This window comes from Bos grunniens, chromosome 4, assembly GCF_055505025.1.
Source record: "Bos grunniens cultivar Pamir isolate PY7600 chromosome 4, Bosgru_T2T1.0, whole genome shotgun sequence".
Lineage (NCBI taxonomy): Eukaryota > Metazoa > Chordata > Mammalia > Artiodactyla > Bovidae > Bos > Bos grunniens.
In genome coordinates this window covers 76791909-76813001 of record NC_141168.1, presented here as the reverse complement: position 1 = coordinate 76813001, position 21093 = coordinate 76791909, and the positions used below count along the sequence as shown (strand labels likewise).

Genomic DNA, 21093 nt, shown 5'->3' with positions numbered 1-21093 from the left:
TAGAGGCAAATAATGACATAGAAATCGATTATTTTTTAAAACGAATCTTCAAATATACATTAAAGACTACTGTGTCCTTCACAAAATTTCATATATACATTTGAATTAGGTACCTGTTTTAAATATATTTCTATATATTCATAAGTTTGCCTTCAAAATATTCTATTTCAGATACATCAAGAGAGTAATTATTCTTGGATGGTTTCCCCCACTTCTCCAATTCTGCAAGAGGTATGATTCACTGCATTCATCATTTGTTACTCTTTTTACCAAATATATGGGTCATATTGTTAAGCAGGAAGTTAAGCATGAGCACAAGGGGTGGCCTGGCTGAAAGGGATACAAGCTGATCTCTAAAACCCATACTCTTGCCTGGAAAATCCCATGGATGGAGGAGCCTGGTAGGCAGCAGTCCATGGGGTCGCTAAGAGTCGGACATGACTGAGCGACTTCGCTTTCACTTTTCACTTTCACGCACTGGAGAAGGAAATGGCAACCCACTCCAGTGTTCTTGCCTGGAGAATCCCAGGGACGGGGGAGCCTGGTGGCTGCCGTCTATGGGGTCGCACAGAGTCGGACACAACTGAAGTGACTTAGCATAGCATAGCATAGCATAGACACACATAGGGGAGTGTACAGATATGCTACAAAATTAACCAGAGACTTTTCCAACTCCTGCACATGGGCACTAGGCCCACAGTGGATACAAAATAACCACAGGGTCTTCCCCAAGTAATCTTAGGCAGTTAGGAGCTCATTAAGGGTTCATAAAAATACTATATCTGATTTTAAGGGACTGAATTTTAGAAAGATATCAACAACACAGCCACTGTTATATGACTTGCAATTGTCAATCGGCCTTGCGTTGTGTTGTATGCCCATTTGCATTCCCTTTCATTGATTGGTGGTGAGTACAAGCCCTATTTTGCAGAGGGCATAACCCAAAGGAAGAAACTGGAAGTATAAGAAGGGGGAACCCAGATGGAAAAGGAAGACTCCTTTGGGGTGGGCCTGCTCTCATGGTTTGGGGGTGTCTGTCTAATAAAAGATCTGCCTGCTTGAGCTGAACTGAGCTGTAACTTGTCAGTTGTCTTAAACCCTTTACTCAGTCGTTGCAAATTTTTATTGCGACGAGGCAAGAACCAAGGAAGAAAAATAAATCAACCTGACAATATAATGTTAACAAATTGGCAAAATAAGCAAGTTATCTTCCATGACAATCTATAAAAATGACCAACTGAGTTTTAAAAAATGGATACCTCAGATAAAAGAGGGCTACCTCTTTGAGTAGTTAAAACCTAACAGAACAAAGAGGAAAACTAAACCAAAATTAAAATTTATTTCTATGTAGTAGTTTCTTAAAGAGGTTGCTGGTCTAAAACCAGGGATTAAAATCTTTGAAAACAGGAGCAACCGAGAAATGACCAAGAGTCACTGTCCATTGAATGGTGAAAAAATGGGTATTTATAAACTTTACCCCCCTTTTCAAAAAGGGGAGGTTGTCAAATTACATCTCTCCAGAAAGAATGCATTTATTTAGCTCATTTACTTTTAAAATTAAAATCTGAAATATAAATATTTAAATGATTTTTTTCTTCTTTATTTCTTAAATTATGAAAGTACGATAACATTTACAGGAGACTTAGAAAATACAGAACAAAGTTACATATAGTTCTAGTATATATTATAGTTTTTTAAGTAAATAAAGATTTTTAGTTGTAGTTTCAATATCAAACTCTCAAAAATTAATAAAATTAATAGACAGAAAAGTAGAAGAATACAGGAGACCTGAAAAGCACCATGAACCAATTCAAAATAATTAAGATTTATTGAATTTTCACACAATGAGATACAAATCCTATTCAAGTTCCCACAGACTATATAAACCAGGAGAAACTGGAACATATCCCAAGACATAAAACAGTGCAAAAATTTCATCATCTGAAAGTATTGAAATCATACATAATCTGTTCTCTTATCACTGTGGAATTATGTTAGAAATCAATATCAAAAGGTATCTGAAAATAACTCACATATTTTCAAGTACAATGTGATATTTACCAAGAGAAATCTTTGACTTACCATTGGAAAAGCCTCAATAAAGTTAAAAGATGGTGATTATAGGAAAAAAAGCATTTAAGTGAGAAATTAACATCAAACATACTTTTAAAAACCCATCTATTTGGAAATTAAGCATCCACTTTTAAATGACAGGTGTATCTAAGAAGCCATAACAAGGAAAATTAGAAAACATCTGTAACAAAATAAAAATGAAAAAAAGAATTTATCAGAATTTGCTGCATGCAGCGGTAGCTGCTCAATGCAATTAAATATGATGTGGACTCTTAAAAATAACGCATGAAAACAAATAATGGACACTAGCTTAAAATGTTCTGAAATTTGAACAAAATCTGTACTTTAGTTAAAAAAAACTGTATCGCATGTTAATTTCCTGTTTTCCAGATGCACAACTGAATTATCTTGTAATTTTTTTGTCAAATATAAATGCCCAGGCATTTTTTTTCCCCCTTCTCCAAAGTTCCAAATGTGATTCTAATGAAGCAGCCATATTTAAAAACAATAGTATGATGATCTTTAATTTTTATTTAGCTTGTTTCACTTTTTCTATTTCACATTTGGTGCTCCCATTTCAGTTTATGTTTCTAAACTATGTATATATATATTTTAGAAAACTTATGAATTTTTGCTTAACTAAAAGTTTCATGGCATTTTGGTTCCACTTGTTTGACTAAGTATGAATAGAATGCTAGGTCTAATTTATAGTCACTCAAAACTCTGATATAGTTCCATTTATTCTAGCATCTTGCATTGCAGCTACAAGTCTTGAAAGCTTATTATCTTAAGAAATTTTTAAAAATAAATTTGAACGAGGCTTGAAACTTCTAATTCAATTCTGAGAATATAAAGGAAATGCTATGTTGTAAAAGAAATGATGGTATTTTTAAAATACCACTCAAATGCAACCAAATTCCATGTCCCTAGCTGGGAGAAACAGACAAGGAACCAATGGTTTAAAAGGAACAAAAAAGGAAATAAAAGGAAAATGGAGTAGGATGAAAAAGGAAAAGATATATATACACACATAGGCTAGAAAATTGAGTGAGAAGTTAAAAAGACAGAGAGAGAGAGAGAAATGTTCTACAGAATATGTAGCAAGTATTAGAGATAAACTAATCTTGTCACACTTTGACCTCTGAATTACTGATTAAATAACTGACCTAACTACATAGTTCAGAGATTTTTCTCTCAATAGGACAGTGCTAGCAGCCCATAAGAAGAAATATTTTCTGGAATGTAGGAACTGCTGGGAAAAGAAAGAAAAAGGAAGAAAGGGAGGAAAAAATAAAGGAGGAAGGGAAAAAAGGAAGGGAGGAAAGGAAGAAAGAAAACAGAATCCGGCTCAAAATCATTTAAAGAATTTAAAGCGGTCTTAAAGCTTCATTGTTTAAATACCTTATTTTATTGATGAGGACACTGAAGCCCAGAAAGTTTAACTGGTTTGCCCAACCCAGCTAGGATCTCCAAAGCTGAAATACAGTTATACAACTTGCCAGGCCAGTTTTCCACACACCCAAACTGTCACTCCCCAGTTGCAAACACTGTGGGAAGCATCTATCCTGTACTTCTTAAATCCTCTGGCACTCAAGTTTATAAAAAGGTGATAAACCAATGGAACTTATTTTCCTAAAGTGGCAGCTACAGGCAAGTATCATTTTCTGATCTACCACTCAGCTTTGCTATTAGAATTAGTACCTGAGAGTTACACACACACACACACAAGAATTACTTTTAGTTTCTCACCTCTTCTTCCCTTCCTGCCAAATCAACTGAAATCAAAAATTTTATAATTCTGAAGAAGCCATGATTTGAATCACTTGTAGCATGAAAGTTAACACCCATGACTTAGACTGCTTCACATTGTTTTCTCTTACTTTTAAAAATGGTGAATCTTCCAACATGTCAAGGAACTCAGGGAAGTAATCTCCCACTTCTTCATCAACTGCTCCCACCAAGCTGATTTGTCTCATTGGGCCAGCTCTATAAGTACCGTGAGAATATGTTCTTTTTACCTGAAGGATATGGATTTAATTACATTAAACATAAGACAATTCCTGTTACCACTGCATAATCCTAAATTATGTATGCTGTCTCAGATTTTTAAAACAAAATGTGAGGCAAGCAAAATAAAACAAAAAAGCCTGTTACAAACAGTAAAACAAACAACAACAAAAAAATCTACACAAAATTGAGGCATTTTACCTTCTCTAGTTATTACTACACACTGCTTATGAAAACAGAGTTGAGATAAACAGCATACTTCCCGACAATATAGTTCCTCCTTTCAACAGTTTATTATTTGATCTATAATGCTACTGAAATTATATTCAAAAGTTCCTATACCTATATTTTCCTAAATGGTTCATACCTTTTTGTTAGAATTTTCAAAAACAGACCCTCTGAAAACAGTGCATTTAACCATCATCAGTACTTTGTATGTCAAAAAGGAATTATGTTCCTTTCTAGATCTCAGCTTATTAATCTAAGATTCAGTTTATACTTCTCTGATGAAAACCTACTAGAGCTGGAGAACCAAAAGTCCTAGGCTCCAAATCTACATTTGCTATCTACCAGTTATGCTGGTAGAAATCAGTTAAATTCCTTCAGTTTTAGTTTCTTTAACTGGAAAGACTGATCTCAGATTTCTAAAGAAAACAGTAATTATGTAAAGCCACCTGTACAGTGTAAGCAAATGGTTATCATTCAAATTTAAACCAAAATAAAAGAGGCTATACCTCAAGAATCATTGGTCCTAAATTTCAAAAGTACATCCAGACCTTACAGAGAACCCTCACATGCTAACGCTAGTAAACACAAGTATCTTTAAAGCAAAACAAATTCCTTTCATAAATAAACATCTTTTTCTCTGGATTAGCCTTTATGGCCACTAACTTTAGGGAAATAACACTGTCTCAGTTTACCTGGGTCTATTCCAGTTTTAAAATGTGAAGTCCCATACACCAGGTAAATCTAGATGAGTAAATTTTCATCACATCAGGGACACAGACTCTAAAATATGCTCAGATCACAAGATGAATCCCTACACCCGCAGTTGGTAAACACATTATGTATCAAAGTATCTAAGCCCCCACCTACATCAAAAACGGGACAATTAAAGTTCTATCTTAACAGAATATTTGACTAAAACACTAGATAATTTTATTTTTTAGAATAATAAGCAAACCGGTGTTATCAATGATACATTATTTCCTTAATAAGTTCATTTACCAGAATTTCAAAGTTAAGTTTTCATGAAGTGCCATAAATTCACTTCTCAGAAATATAAAACGTTACCCAAATTCTTCAAGTTACAAAAAAAAAAAAAAGCTGGGGTGTGTGTGCCCATTTTGTACTCATGGTCTGATCTTTCTCCTGCCTCCCAAAGTTCCCAGCGTCTCCAATACTGACAGAACTGAAAGTGAGTATCTGACGTTACAACAATATTTAGGCTCTAGATGTTTAGATATACTAACAGTACCACAAAAGTAAAATTAATCACTGTTATGCATTTCTGTAATGCAGTCTAACAAAGCCAAAAATATCAACTTAAAATTTAGCAAAATTATCAGGATTGGTATCAATTTTGTTAGCTGATTCTGAGATCGTGGCTTCAGTACTGGATCTGCAAATGAGCATGATTTTCTGAGAGACTGATTAAAATTAAAAGACTTGTATTAAAATTCATAAATACCTCACTGAAATCAAACACCTTCTGTTGTTAAACACAAGTTTTCAAGTGCTTTGAAATGTATCATTTGATTTACAAGACATATTTGAGAGGCAGGATTTACACTTCACACAATTAAGTTAATTTTCTGTGATTCAAACATCTTCGTCTTGTGTAAATTTCGATTACTGTCTAAACTGTTAACCAGTTCTAGAAAACCCAGAATCCAGTCTTTGCCATCCATCTGGGTCATTCTACTGTATCACAGTATCAACAATGATCAACTTAATGATTTGCGCAGTGACTCAATTATCAACGAATTAACTTGAAGAAGGAGGAATTTCCAGTGAGAGAATCCTTCTGCAACACAACTGAATATAAGACCTCTTACAAGGAAACGGGTACTTTTAACATCCTCTTAAAACAAAAGTCAAATGAATGGATGGCCTGCTGGACTCTTTTCTTTCCAAGAGAGTATATGTAAGAATACACACATTCAGACCTGGAATACACACACTAGACCATTCAGGTATGACCTAAATAAAATCCCTTCTGTTTCTACGGTGAAAGTGAGAAATAGATTTAAGGGACTAGATCTGACAGACAGAGTGCCTGATGAATTATGGACAGATGTTCATGACATTGTACAGGAGACAGGGATCAAGACCATTCCCAAGAAAAAGAAATGCAAAAGAGCAAAATGGCTGTCTGAGAAGGCCTTGCAAATAGCTGTGAAAAGAAGAGAAGCAAAAGGCAAAGGAGAAAACTAAAGATATACCCATTTGAATGCAGAGTTCCAAAGAATAGCAAGGAGAGATAAGAAAGCCTTCCTCAGTGATCAGTGCATAGAAACAGAGGAAAACAATAGAATGGGAAAGATTAAAGATCTCTTCAAGAAAATTAGAGATACCAAGGGAACATTTCATGCAAAGATGGGCTCGATAAAGGACAGAAATGGTATGGACCTAACAGAAGCAGAAGATATTAAGAAGAGGTGGCAAGAATACACAGAAGAACTGTACAAAAGGGATCTTCATGACCCAGATGATCACGATGGTGTTATCACTCACCTAGAGCCAGAAATCCTGGAATGTGAAGTCAAGTGGACCTTAGGAAGCATCACTACGAACAAAGATAGTGGAGGAGATAGAATTCCAGTTGAGCTATTTCAAATCCTAAAAGATGATGCTGTCAAAGTGCTGCACCCCATATGCCAGCAAATTTGGAAAACTCAGCAGTGGCCACAGGACTGGAAAAGGTCCGTTTTCATTCCAATCCCTAAGAAAGGCAATGCCAAAGAATGCTCAAACTACTGCACAATTGCACTCATCTCACATGCTGGTAAAGTAATGCTCAAAATTCTCCAAGCCAGGCCTCAACAATACATGAGCCAAGAACTTATAGATGTTCAAGATGGTTTTAGAAAAGGCAGAGGAACCAGAGATCAAACTGCCAACATTCGGTGAATCATCAAAAAAGCAAGAGAGTTCTAGGAAAACTTCTATTTCTGCTTTATTGACTATGCCAAAGCCTTCACTGTGACAATCACAATAAACTGTGGAAAATTCTGAAAGAGATGGGAATACCAGACCACCTGACCTTCCTCTTGAGAAATCTGTATGCAGGTCAGGAAGCAACAGTTAGAACTGGACATGGAACAACAGACTGGTTCCAAATAGGAAAAGGAGCACGTCAAGGCTGGATATTGTCACCCTGCTTATTTAACTTATATGCAGAATACATCATGAGAAACACTGGGCTGGAAGAAGCACAAGCTGGAATCAAGATTGCCAGGAGAAATATCAATAAGCTCAGATATGCAGATAACACCACCCTTATGGCAGAAAGTGAAGAACTAAAGAGCCTCTTGATGAAAGAGTGAAAAAGTTGGCTTAAAACTCAACATTCAGAAAACGAAGATCATGGCATCCGGTCCCATCACTTCATAGTAAATGATGGGGAAACAGTGGAACAGTGACAGACTTTATTTTTGGGCTCCAAAATCACTGCAGATGGTGGAAGAAAAGTTACGACCGGTTTAACCTAGACAGCACATTAAAAAGCAGAGATATTACTTTGCCAACAAAGGTCCGTCTACTCAAGGCGATGGTTTTTCCAGTAGTCATGTATGGATGTGAGAGTTGGACTATAAAGAAAGCTGAGTGCCAAAGAATTGATGTTTTTGAACTGTGGTGTTGGAGAAGATTCTTGAGAGTCCCTTGGACTGCAAGGAGATCCGACCAGTCCATCCTAAAGAGATCAGTCCTGACTGTTCATTGGAAGGACTGATGTTGAAGCTGCAACTCCAATACTTTGGCCACCTGATGCGAAGAACTGACTCATTTGAAAAGACCCTGATGCTGGGAAAGACTGAAGGCAGGAGGAGAAGGGGACGACAGAGGAAGAGATAGTTGGATGGCATCACCAACTCAATGGACATGAGTCTGAGTAAACTACTGAAGCTGGTGATGGACAGGGAGGCCTGGGATGGTCATAGACAGTCGGACACGACTCAGCGACTGAACTGAACTGACACACATTCAAAAGACAGACTAATAAGGAAAGGATGCTCTTTAGTGCTTGGAGAGATTTAGGAGTCAGAGACAATCTTCTCTGAGGAAATATTAATCTGAAATATTACAGTTTATTTAATAGGTAAAAACAGGCCAAACTATACATGAAATAATTTATTTCTCTAACTGAAATAGACTTTGGAGTCTACCAAGTGGTTTCCATGCAATTCAAATAACTACTTCCATTCTAAAACATTAAAAAAAGAACCTACTATAACATTATTTAACTGTAGAGGAGGATAAATACTGTTAATAATTAGAAAAACAGAGCTACTATTAACAAGTTTAACATTCAGCCCTCTTTGAATAAAATTTCTGTGTTTAAATGTTAAGTAAAAACATGCAACATTTAGTAACAGCAAGAATGGGTAAAGCTTCTTTGGTGGTAATATTAAAGATATATTTTATAACTTAAGTACTTTGATTTATCCAGATGTTGCTATTTTAGATTGGAATGATTATTTCACTGACTGAAGAGAACATTACTGACCTAGCCATCTCATTTCATTCAAATTTCCACTTTTACATTAATTTCCAAGTTTACATATGTTGTTCTTTGTTTGAAAGTAAAATAAAAGGAAACACATGTCTAAATTAGTACAGATCTAAATGTTAAAAACTTTAACACAATAGATTAAAACAAATGTGATTTTTCCTCCTCTCCTATGTTTGACACCCCTAAAACAACACTATATTTGTTGATGATTTTTTGAAGTCTGTCCTATTAAAATTCATAAATATTTCAAAGGATATATGGAAAAAACTAAATTTTAAAGAATAAAGTAAATACAGACTCTACATGTTGGATTATAATGTTAAATATGGTACTTGAATCTTCATATTTCTTGTCATCTCATGGAAAAATACATATATATGTAAAATTCATTTACACATATAATTTGCTATAATAAAAGCACAAGTCCCTTCCCTTTTCACCAAAATGTGCTAAAACTGTAAAGTACTTTTGTTTGTCCACTACTAAAACCACAGATAAGTAATTCTCTGGTGGTCCAGTGGTTAGACTCCATGATCTCTCACTGCCAAGGGTCCAGGTTCAGTCCCTGATAGGGGAACCAAGACCCCTCACGTGAAACAGTTCACAGCAAAACCAAACAAACAAAAAGCAATCCACACATACATTCCACTAGAAAGTATGGCCTCTATATAAATTGCACATACTTAGCTATCGGGTTTAAAACAAAAAAGAATTTTCTTCTAAACATTGATTCTCCAAATATTAAAGACAATAATCTGATGCCTCAATAGAATGGATATAAATATATTTAAATTTAAAACTAAATTTTAAAAATTAAATTCATCACAATCTTAGCTTGAGAAAGTAATCTGCATTTTAAAATACAGTGTAACTCAATTAAAAAATGCCCAGACCTGAACTTACAAAAAAGATATATAGATGGCCAAAAGGCACAAGAAAAGATGTTCAACATCACTAATCATCAGGAAAAAGCAAATCAAAACTCCAGTGAAACATCACTTCACACCTGTCAAAAGGGCTATCATCAAAAAGATCAAAAATAACAAATGTTGGAGAGGATGTGAAGAAAAAGGAACCTTTGTACACTATTAATGTGAATGTAAATTGGTGTAGCCACTGTGGAAAACAGCAGAGGTTCCTCAAAAAACTAGCAATTTCATTCATGGGTATATATTAAAAAAAATGAAAACGCTAATTCAAAAAAATAAATGCATCCCAAGGTTGAAAGCAGCATTATTTACAACAGCCAAGATATGAATGCAACCCAAGTGTCCAACAACAGATGAATGGGTAACAAAGACATGGTGTGTGTGTGTATATATGTACACATTCAAAGACACACACACACACACACACTGAACGCTATTCAGCTATAAAAAGAATACATTTTTTTCTATTTGCAACAACATGGATAGACTTGAGTGATATTACTAAGTAAAATAAGTCAGAGAAAGATAAATACTATGTATGTTATTAGTTATATAAGGAATCTAAAAAATTAATGAATATAACAAAAAAGAAAGACTCATAGATACAGAAAACTAGTGGTTACCTATGGGAAGAGGGGTGGGGGGGGAGGGGGACGAGCAAGACTGAGGCAGGGAGTTAAGTACAAACTACTATGTATAAAATAAATAAGCTACAAGGGAATAATGTACACCATGTGCAATACAGACAATACTTTATAAGAGCTTTAAAATGGAATATAATCTAAAGAAACTGAAGCACTATTATGTCACTTGAAACTAATAATAATATAAATCAACTATACCCCAATTAGGGGCTTCCTAGGTGGCACTAGTGGTAAAGAAACCACCTGCCAATGCAGGAGACATTAAAAGATGTGAGTTCAATCCCTGGGTCAAGAAGATCCCTTGGAGGAGGGCATGGCAACTCACTCCAGTATTCTTGCCTGCAGAATCCCATGTCAGAGAAGCCTGACAGGCTACAGTCCACAGGGTCACAAACAGTCAGACACGACTGAAGTGACTTAGCATTCATGCATGCACACCGCCAATTAAAATAAAACACAGTGTAATGTAACTTTTAATTACATACCATTTAATACACACCATTTAATTCCTTCCTGGAGAAGGAAATGGCAACCCACTCCAATACTCTTGCCTAGAAAATGCTATGGACAGAGGAGCCTGATAGGCTCAGTCCATGGGTTCAGAACACAAAGAGTTGCACAAGACTGAGCAACTTCATATTAATACAACTTTTAATACTAATTGGGTAAAGAATCTACCTACACAGCAGGAAATACAGGTTCAATACCTGGGTTGGGAAGATGCCCTGGAAGGGGAAATAGCAACTCACTCTAATATTCTTGTGGCTTCCCTGGTGGCTCAGAATAATAAAGAACCATTATATCTATTACTGCGGGCAGGAATCCCTCAGAATGGAGTAGCCATCATGGTCAACAAAAGAGTCCGAAATGCAGTACTTGGATGCAATCTCAAAAACAACAGAATGATCTCTGTTCATTTCCAAGGCAAACCATTCAATATGACAGTAATCCAAGTCTGTGTCCCAACCAGTAACGCTGAAGAAGCTGAAGTTGAACGGTTCTATGAAGACCTACAAGACCTTTTAGAACTAACACCCAAAAAAGATGTCCTTTTCATTATAAGGGACTGGAATGCAAAAGTAGGAAGTCAAGAAACACCTGGAGTAACAGGCAAATTTGACCTTGGAATACGTAATGAAGCAGGGCAAACTCTAATAGAGTTTTGCCAAGAAAATGCACTGGTCATAACAAACACCCTCTTCCAAAAACACAAGAGAAGACGCTATACATGGACATCACCAGATGGTCAACACCGAAATCAGACTGATTATATTCTTTGCAGCCAAAGATGGAGAAGCTCTATACAGTCAGCAAAAACAAGACCAGGAGCTGACTGTGGCTCAGACCATGAACTCCTTATTGCCAAATTCAGACTTAAATTGAAGAAAGTAGGGAAAACCACTAGACCATTCAGGTATGACCTAAACCAAATCCCTTATGATTATACAGTGGAAGTAAGAAATAGATTTAAGGGCCTAGATCTGATAGATAGAGTGCCTGATGAACTATGGACTGAGGTTCGTGACATTGTACAGGAGACAGGGATCAAGACCATCCCCATGGAAAAGAAATGCAAAAAAGAAAAATGACTGTCTGCGGAGGCCTTACAAATAGCTGTGAAAAGAAGAGAAGCGAAAAGCAAAGGAGAAAAGGAAAGATAAAACATCTGAATGCAGAGTTCCAAAGAATAGCAAGGAGAGATAAGAAAGCCTTCTTCAGTGATCAATGCAAAGAAATAGAGGAAAACAATAGGGAAAGACTAGAGATCTCTTCAAGAAAATCAGAGATACCAAAGGAACATTTCATTCAAAGATGGGCTCGATAAAGGACAGAAATGGTATGGACCTAACAGAAGCAGAAGATATTAAGAAGAGGTGGCAAGAATACACAGAAGAACTGTACAAAAAAGAGCTTCATGACCCAGATAATCACTTTGGTGTGATCACTGACCTAGAGCCAGACATCCTGGAATGTGAAGTCAAGTGGGCCTTAGAAAGCATCATTACAAACAAAGCTAGTGGAGGTGATGGAATTCCAGTTGAGCTATTCCAAATCCTGAAAGATGATGCTGTGAAAGTGCTGCACTCCATATGCCAGCAAATGTGGAAAACGCAGCAGTGGCCACAGGACTGGAAAAGGTCAGTTTTCATTCCAATCCCAAAGAAAGGCAATGCCAAAGAATGCTCAAACTACCGCACAATTGCACTCATCTCACACGCTAGTAAAGTAATGCTCAAAATTCTCCAAGAGCAATATGTGAACCGTGAACTTCCTGATGCTCAAGCTGGTTTTAGAAAAGGCAGAGGAACCAGAGATCAAATTGCCAACATCTGCTGGATCATCGAAAAAGCAAGACAGTTCCAGAAAAACATCTATTTCTGCTTGACTGACTATGCCAAAGCCTTTGACTGTGTGGATCACAATAAACTGTGGAAAATTCTGAAAGAGATGGGAATACCAGACCACCTGATCTGCCTCTTGAAAAATTTGTATGGAGGTCAGGAAGCAACAGATAGAACTGGACATGGAACAACAGACTGGTTCCAAATAGGAAAAGGACTACGTCAAGGCTGTATATTGTCACCCTCTTTATTTAACTTATATGCAGAGTACATCATGAGAAACGCTGGACTGGAAGAAACACAAGCTGGAATCAATATTGCCGGGAGAAATATCAATAAACTCAGATATGCAGATGATACCACCCTTATGGCAGAAAGTGAAGAGGAACTAAAACGCCTCTTGATGAAAGTGAAAGTGGAGAGTGAAAAAGTTGGCTTAAAGCTCAACATTCAGAAAACGAAGATCATGGCATCTGGTCCCATCACTTCATGGGAAATAGATGGGGAAACAGTGGAAACGGTGTCAGACTTTATTTTTTTGGGCTCCAAAATCACTGCAGATGGTGACTGCAGCCATGAAATTAAAAGACGCTTACTCCTTGGAAGGAAAGTTATGACCAACCTAGATAGCATATTCAAAAGCAGAGACATTACTTTGCCAACAAAGGTCCGTTTAGTCAAGGCTATGGTTTTTCCTGTGGTCATGTATGGATGTGAGAGTTGGACCATAAAGAAGGCTGAATGCCAAAGAATGGACGCTTTTGGACTGTGGTGCTGGAGAGGACTCTTGAGAGTCCCTTGGACTGCAAGGAGATCCAACCAGTCCATTCTAAAGGAGATCAGCCCTGGGATTTCTTTGGAAGGAATGATGCTAAAGCTGAAACTCCAGTACTTCGGCCACCTCATGCGAAGAGTTGACTCATTGGAAAAGACTCTGATGCTGGGAGGGATTGGGGGCAGAAGGAGAAGGGGACGAGAGAGGATGAGATGGCTGGTTGGCATCACTGACTCGATGGACGTCAGTCTGAGTGAACTCCAGGAGTTGGTGATGGACAGGGAGGCCTGGCGTGCTGCGATTCATGGGGTCACAAAGAGTCGGACACGACTGAGCAACTGATCTGATCTGATATGATTACTGGTAAAGAATTTATAATTTGCAATTGGTAAATAATTACCAATTATTAATCGTAAAAAACTTGCACTGCAGGATACCCGGGGTTTGATTCCTGGTTGGGGAAGATCCCCTGGAGAAGGGCATGGCAACTCACTCCAGTATTCTTGCCTGGAGAATTCCATAGACAGAGGGGCCTGGCGGGCTACAGTCCATAGGGTCAAGGAGTGGGACATGACTGAGCAACTAACACTTACACTTTCTAGATTAATAACCCAATAATTCAAACATAAAATAAATTTATTTGAACAATTAATGTTTCAAACATGGAAATCTACACATATTCAAACTCAAACATATATACTTCTTGATGAAACTTGAGATATAAGAATATAATCACACACTTCTCACAAAAAAAAATAGTATGCTTTGATTTACATGACATCTGTAATAATGAAATATTATACAGCAAATAATTAAGTTTCCTCTGTAGCATGGAACAAAAAGAAATCTACAATAATCATTAGAAAAAAAGTCTCAATTATCCAAAAATAATTTATCCAACAGTTACAATTCAAGAGCAGTGGGATGGGAAAAGGAAAAAGGTAAGAGCTGAAAGAATATCTAAATAGTTAAAATAAATGTCACAAAGTCCATGATTCATATGAGGATACTCTTCTTACATATATGTTTCTACACTTGGCATAATTCCAGTTAATATCAAAAATCATTAAGGATAAGAAACCACAATTACAAGGGAAAGGAGTGGCAAGAGGTATACACAACTGCAGCTGCCCTAGCTCATCGAAATTATAATACCATAAGGACAAATCTAAATGGAAATAAAAACATAAATTATGTTGAATATGCTCAGTCATGAAATTAAAAGACACTTGCTCCTTGGAAGAAAATGACAAGCCTAGACAGCGTATTAAAAAGCAGTGACATCACTTTGCTGACAAAGGTCCCCACAGTCAAAGGTATGGTTTTTCCAGTAGTCATGTATGGATGTGGGAGTTGGACCATAAAGAAGGCTGAATGCCAAAGAATGGATGCTTTTGGACTGTGGTGCTGGAGAAGAGTCCCTTGGACTGCAAGGAGATCAAACCAGTCAATCCTAAAGGAAATCAACCCTGAATATTCACTGGAAGGACTGATGCTGATGCTGAAGCTGAAGCTCCAATACTTTGGCCACCTAATGTGTAGAGCTGACTCATTGGAAAAGACCCTGATGCTGGAAAAGACTGAAGGCAGGAGGAGAAGAGGGCGACAGAGGATGAGATGGTTGGATGGCATCACTGACTCAGAGAGTCTGAGCAAGCTCTGGCAGACAGTGAAGGACAGAGAAGCCTAGCATGCTGCAGTCCTTAGGGTCTCAAAGAGTCAGACTCAACTTAGTAACTGCACAACAACAATCCTCAGTCAAAAGGGTATCTTCAATAAAATCTTGGTCCTTAAAACTGTATGCTTCCATTATTCAAAAAATCCACTTATCTGGAAATACTCACATCCTGATGACACTTTGCATAAGATCACTGTATTTGCTTCAGTAAACATCAAATTATTAGTTTTCTGATGCAGTTAAAAAATTGAAAATATGAACATACACCACTGCATTAAAACATATCCTATATGCTTCCTTTAAAGGTATACCTTAAAAGGTATATATATATTCCTTAAAAGGTATACCTCTCAGAAGACAACATAATAAAAGGCAGAAAGGATACTTATTTTTATATTTGTAAAAGCTATCAACAGATGTAACATTTTTAACCTAAACCTCCCCTAGAGTCCTCCACTCCACAAAAAACCTACCACCATCATGACTACACTTTCATACTTCCCTTTATTTACTCCATTTATTCTCTATAAATGTTATGAAGGGAAGTAAGGGGAATGGGAGAGGAGGAAATAGTAGACTTTTCTTACCCACTGTCAGTAACTGTCAATAACATAATCTCAGTTTTGGTTAATGGGAAAGGGACTGTTCAATTAGATTATGTTTAAAAGCCTATTCATTATTCCTCACATAATCTTTAAAAACAAAAACAAAAAACACATTTGGCTTGCTACAAAAGAAAAAAGTAGCCTTTATGACAGGAAATACATTGCCAAAAATATACTGCTTTCTCTTATTTTAGTTATAAAAATTGCTGCAACAAGGGAAGCAAATTGGACATATGTAATTAAAAAAACCACTAGGAATGACTCACTTGAAATAATGCTGTTTCCCAAAATGTGCTCCCTGATATGCCAGTTCCTGAAGAGAAGGCTCTATAGTCCAGTAAGTTTGGAAAGCTCTTCTGGTTGGGAGGTTTCACCACACACTATTAAACGCTATAAAGGCTGTGAGAAGACTCAAAATAAACAAACTTATTTCGCCCAGCATTAGATAAACTGTTTTAATTTCAAAATCTGTTTCTCTTATTTACCTGTTTTCTTTTAGTGTGCCTATCAACATCCCAAGATATTAAAAATTCCACAGAATACTTTACAGTATGTGCTTAGTCGCTCAGTTGTGTATGACTCTTTGCAACCTTTTGGACTGGAGCCCGCGAGGTTACCTGTCCATGGAATTCTCCAGGCAAGAACACTGGAGTGCACTGTCATTTCCTTCTCCAGGGTACAGTATATATTATAGTTAACTCATGCTAAATAGAGAAGATATAATAGATGCTTCTAGCAAGTATCATCATCAATCCAAAACAAACAAACAAACAAACAAGAGGATAGTTACTATAGTAAAAAAAAAAAATGTGGGAGTGAGAGCAGAAGAAACTACTGGTTCAATTCTGGTGAATTTTTATTAAAAAAAAAAACAAAAAGTCGAGCTCACCATGGCAATCTAAGCATCTAACAAAAATAAATGTGCCACAAGGGGGAGCTATTCCCCATCACATCTAGTATATATCCTTCCAAAGTAAAACATGTAACAGGTAATGACATTCAATCAATATTTTATTTCAAAAATATCCTTATAACTAAAATAAGAATAAAAGTGTTATTATTTATTATTTAAATTAGTACAATAAAGGAAAAAGTCTCCGTTCTCAATTAGAGCATCTGATACCTGCCTGCCACCTGCCATAACAGATCAGGTCAAACATTTAAGTTGTATATGTCAAGCACAATTAGTCAAAATGAAAATTCAGTACAAAGGCAGGCAATGGTCAAAGATGCCATGATGAATCATTTTCATCGGCCTAGCACGATAAATGAATGACCCCAGATGAATTCAATAATTGTTAGTTTTCTCCCCTCATTTTGAAGAGCCAAGGCTAAGATTCAAATTAGATTTAATAACTTGACTTTCAGATGTTCAAGCTGGTTTTAGAAAAGGAAGAGGAACCAGAGATCAAATTGCCAGTATCTGCTGGATCATCGAAAAAGCAAGAGAGTTCCAGAAAAACATCTATTTCTGCTTTATTGACTATGCCAAAGCCTTTGACTGTGTGGATCACAATAAACTGTGGAAAATTCTGAAAGAGATGGGAATACCAGACCACCTGACCTGCCTCTTGAGAAACCTGTATGCAGGTGAGGAACCAACAGTCAGAACTGGACATGGTTCCAAATAGGAAAAGGAGTACATCAAGGCTGGATATTGTCACCCTGCTTATTTAACTTACATGCAGAGTACATCATGAGAAACGCTGGGCTGGAAGAAGCACAAGCTGGAATCAAGATTGCCGGGAGAAATATCAATAACCTCAGATATGCAGATGATACCACCCTTACGGCAGAAAGTGAAGAAGAACTAAAGAGCCGCTTGATGAAAGTGAAAGAGGAGAGTGAAAAAGTTGGCTTAACGCTCAACATTCTGAAAACTAAGATCATGTTATCCGGTCCCATCACTTCATGGCAAATAGATGGGGAAACACTGGAAACAGTGACTGACTGACTTTATTTTGGGGACTCCAAAATCACTGCAGATGGTGACTGCAGACATGAAATTAAAAGATGCTTGCTCCTTGGAAGGCAAGTTATGACCAACCTAGACAGCATATTAAAAAGCAGAGACATTACTTTGCCAACAAAGGTCCATCTACTCAAGGCTATGGTTTTTCCAATAGTCATGTATGGATGTGAGAGTTGGACTATAAAGAAAGCTGAGCGCCAAAGAATTGATGCTTTTGACTGTGGTGTTGGAGAGGACTCTTGAGAGTCCCTTGGACTGCAAAGAGATCCAACCAGCCCATTCTAAAGGAAATCGGTCATGAGTGTTCACTGGAAGGACTGATGCTGAAGCTGAAACTCCAATATGTTGGCCACCTGATGATAAGAGCTGACTCATTTGAAAAGACCCTGATGCTGGGAAAGATTGAAGGCGGGAGAAGGGGATGACATGAGATGGTTGGATGGCATCACTGACTCAATGGACATGAGTCTGAGTAAACTCTGGGAGCTGGTGATGGACAGGGAGGCCTGGCGTGCTACAGTCCATGGGGTTGCAAAGAGTTGGACACAACTGAGCAACTGAACTGAACTCGCTATTAAAATATTGGTAGATTTAATCATGAGTTAACAGCTGATGTAAGTTATTTGCCTTCAGTAACTCAGAACCAGGTTTGAGGGAGGGAAAAAGGTGACTGGAAGATAACTGCCCCAGTTTTCATATTCTTACAGTAGTAAGTTCTTACTACAGGGTTTGGAGTGCACACTGATTAAATACTGTGTGTCAAGACAGAAATCTCAATTATTCCTTGACAGATAAAAATCCTGTCTTACTTGCCTTTCTGTTCCCCTACCATGAAAAACAGGAGAATGATAAATGTCCAAATGACTATTTGAACAAAATAGAGATGGTAGACTAAGACAGATGTGAAAAAGTGAAAGTGTTAGCCACTCAGTCGTGTCTTACTCTTTGTGACCCCACAGACTGTAGCCCTCCAGGGTCCTCACCGTTCAATTCTCCAGTCAAGAACCCTGGAGTAGGTAGCCATTCCCTTCTTTAGGGGATCTTTTTGACCCAGGCATCAAACCCGGGTCCTCCTGCCTTGCAGGCAGATTCTTTACTGTCTGAGACACAAGGGAAGCCCGAGAGAGATGTGGGTGATTGCACATGGCCAAAATCCCTTCCCAAGCATGTAACTCACTTCTGAGCAACGTGACTCTGCCACTCCCACTATCAAGAAGTGAATCTGGGTGTGGCTTCATGACTTCCTTTGGCCAGTGGGACATTAGCAAACACAAAACAAGCAGAGGCTCACGCTTTCTGCTCTATAAATCCTACAACTACCACCATGGATACAAGCCCAAGTTAACTTGCAAAAACGTGATCATCACCCCAACTGACACTGCCTCACAACACCAGACATATAAGCAAGGTCTCCTAAGAACAACTGATCTGAAAACCGCAAGACATGAATGAAGCTATCCAGTCACCAATAGAGCTGACAAAGACTTTCCAGAGAGGCCAATGAATTGTGAGAAATACCTTTAAGCCACTTAGTTTTGAGGCTTTTCGATCTGATCTGTGGCAAAATATCTGATATAGATAGGTTACAAGCTTTCCATAAAAATCCATTTTTATTCTCAAACAGAATTCTATCATACAGTTTGACTGATATTATATCACTAACCTCAGAGTCACATCAGAAAAATGACATAACCTATAAGACAATACGTAATTCCACCATATTTTCAAATTTTTCAGGCAATCTGCAGGGATATAGATGAAGATGAGAAACAGAATTATACAAGTAAAAAGAATTCCAAAACCAATGAGCAAAGAACAGGATGTCTTGTGCCTTGATCCGTTTTGGCAGTGCCATGTGTCTGTGTGTGTCTGTGTGTGTACACAGATATACACCGATACATACACCAAAAAATCTTTAAATTAACATGATTCAAGAATAAAGGCTAAACAGATATAAAAATGAAGTTTTGTGAAAACTACAGAGTAATATTACAAAGATAAACCTTATCACTATAAAGATCATAGAAATAGCTACATCTTACTTACATTGTCATCGTTTAGTGTCTACAGATATAGGGCAAATGATTTTGGCTGCTCTGATTTTAATTAAATATTCAGAAAACTAGTCTGCAGAAAACAACTTCCTCAGTCTTCTAAGCTCTTAAAAAAACAAAGAATCTGGTTTGGCGAAACATCAAATGAGCAGCTCAGGGAAGCTTTTTGCTAAATATTCTTTCTCACACCACGGGAATGGCTGGATCTGGAGGACCATGGGGTAAAGGCACATGGACCTTGCACAGGCAATTTCCTGCCACCCATCTAAAGTTAAAGTAAAAGCAGTCCCTGTAGCTGGCGAATCACACAGATACAGGGCCAGAGGCACAACTGGTAACAAAGGCTGCAACTGTATGTGGTATCCAAGAGCTCTAACAGGTAATGGCAATCAGGGTAGGTGGCTCTACAAGGACTTGAGACTTACTACATAGTCACACACCGGCCTGATTAACAAGTCCCAGCAAAATATTGCATTAGCAACAGAAGTATGGTTTCGTGTTGTATGTATTACACAAGTTAGGATGAAAATGCTTATCATTTAATAAATAACAAGGAATAAAAAATTAATACTTCCTAACCTTAAAAGCTATCTGAAAAGCAAATATATGTATTGTGACATTTAAAAGATGATTGAAATAACTTGCATTGTATGGCAAAAGAAAGTTTATGATACAGTGGAAACAAATTACATTGGAAGCTAAGAGGTCTATCATAAAACCTAGCACTTAGCAGACATAAAATAAATGAAAAACAAATCAATGATCTAATACCAAAGGTTTCTGGGTAGTTATTTCTTCTCTGTCCTCATTGCTAAAATTAAATGGTAATGGAGATTAAATGGGTTATTACATATAAAGTACTTAAAACAGTTCCTGGTAGTCAATAGGCAGTACTCAATAAATAGTAGACACTATTACTAGATGCCAGTCTACTAACCATTATGAAATTTATAAAATGACAGAGCAAGTGACAAATGCTCTACAGCTCACTTTCAGCTCTAAAAAATATTTAAATTCTAATTCTCCAACAGTAAGTAGCCCCCCCCCCAACACACACATATTAAAATGTTAAATACAAGCACATTATCCAGACTTCAGTATATTATAGAATACACATCAAACATACTGTGGGGTGGGGAGGTTGGTATGTGAGGGTGTGACTGAATGTCCAGACTATCATTTAAAGTGGAAACTATAACTTGAACAGATATTAAACAAACACACAAAAAAGATACACACTCAAAATAAGGAAAAGGGTCTTGGGTGAAGATAAAGGAGA

At 37.2% G+C, this 21093-nt stretch overlaps 1 protein-coding gene and 1 long non-coding RNA gene across 2 annotated transcripts in view; one reads left to right on the top strand and one right to left on the bottom strand.

Annotated features, from left to right (window-relative positions):
• The window catches only part of RSBN1L (round spermatid basic protein 1 like), an 87172-nt gene that overhangs the window by 15788 nt on the left and 50291 nt on the right, over nucleotides 1–21093 (bottom strand). The window contains exon 4 of the mRNA XM_086397113.1: nucleotides 3954–4091. Within this exon, the coding sequence (XP_086253239.1) occupies nucleotides 3954–4091 (138 nt within the window). The remainder of the gene's footprint in view (nucleotides 1–3953; nucleotides 4092–21093) is intronic.
• LOC147374416 (uncharacterized) lies at nucleotides 171–20582 on the top strand. Its single transcript, XR_015162753.1, has 2 exons — nucleotides 171–231; nucleotides 17157–20582. It is a non-coding gene; the product is annotated as an uncharacterized LOC147374416 (long non-coding RNA).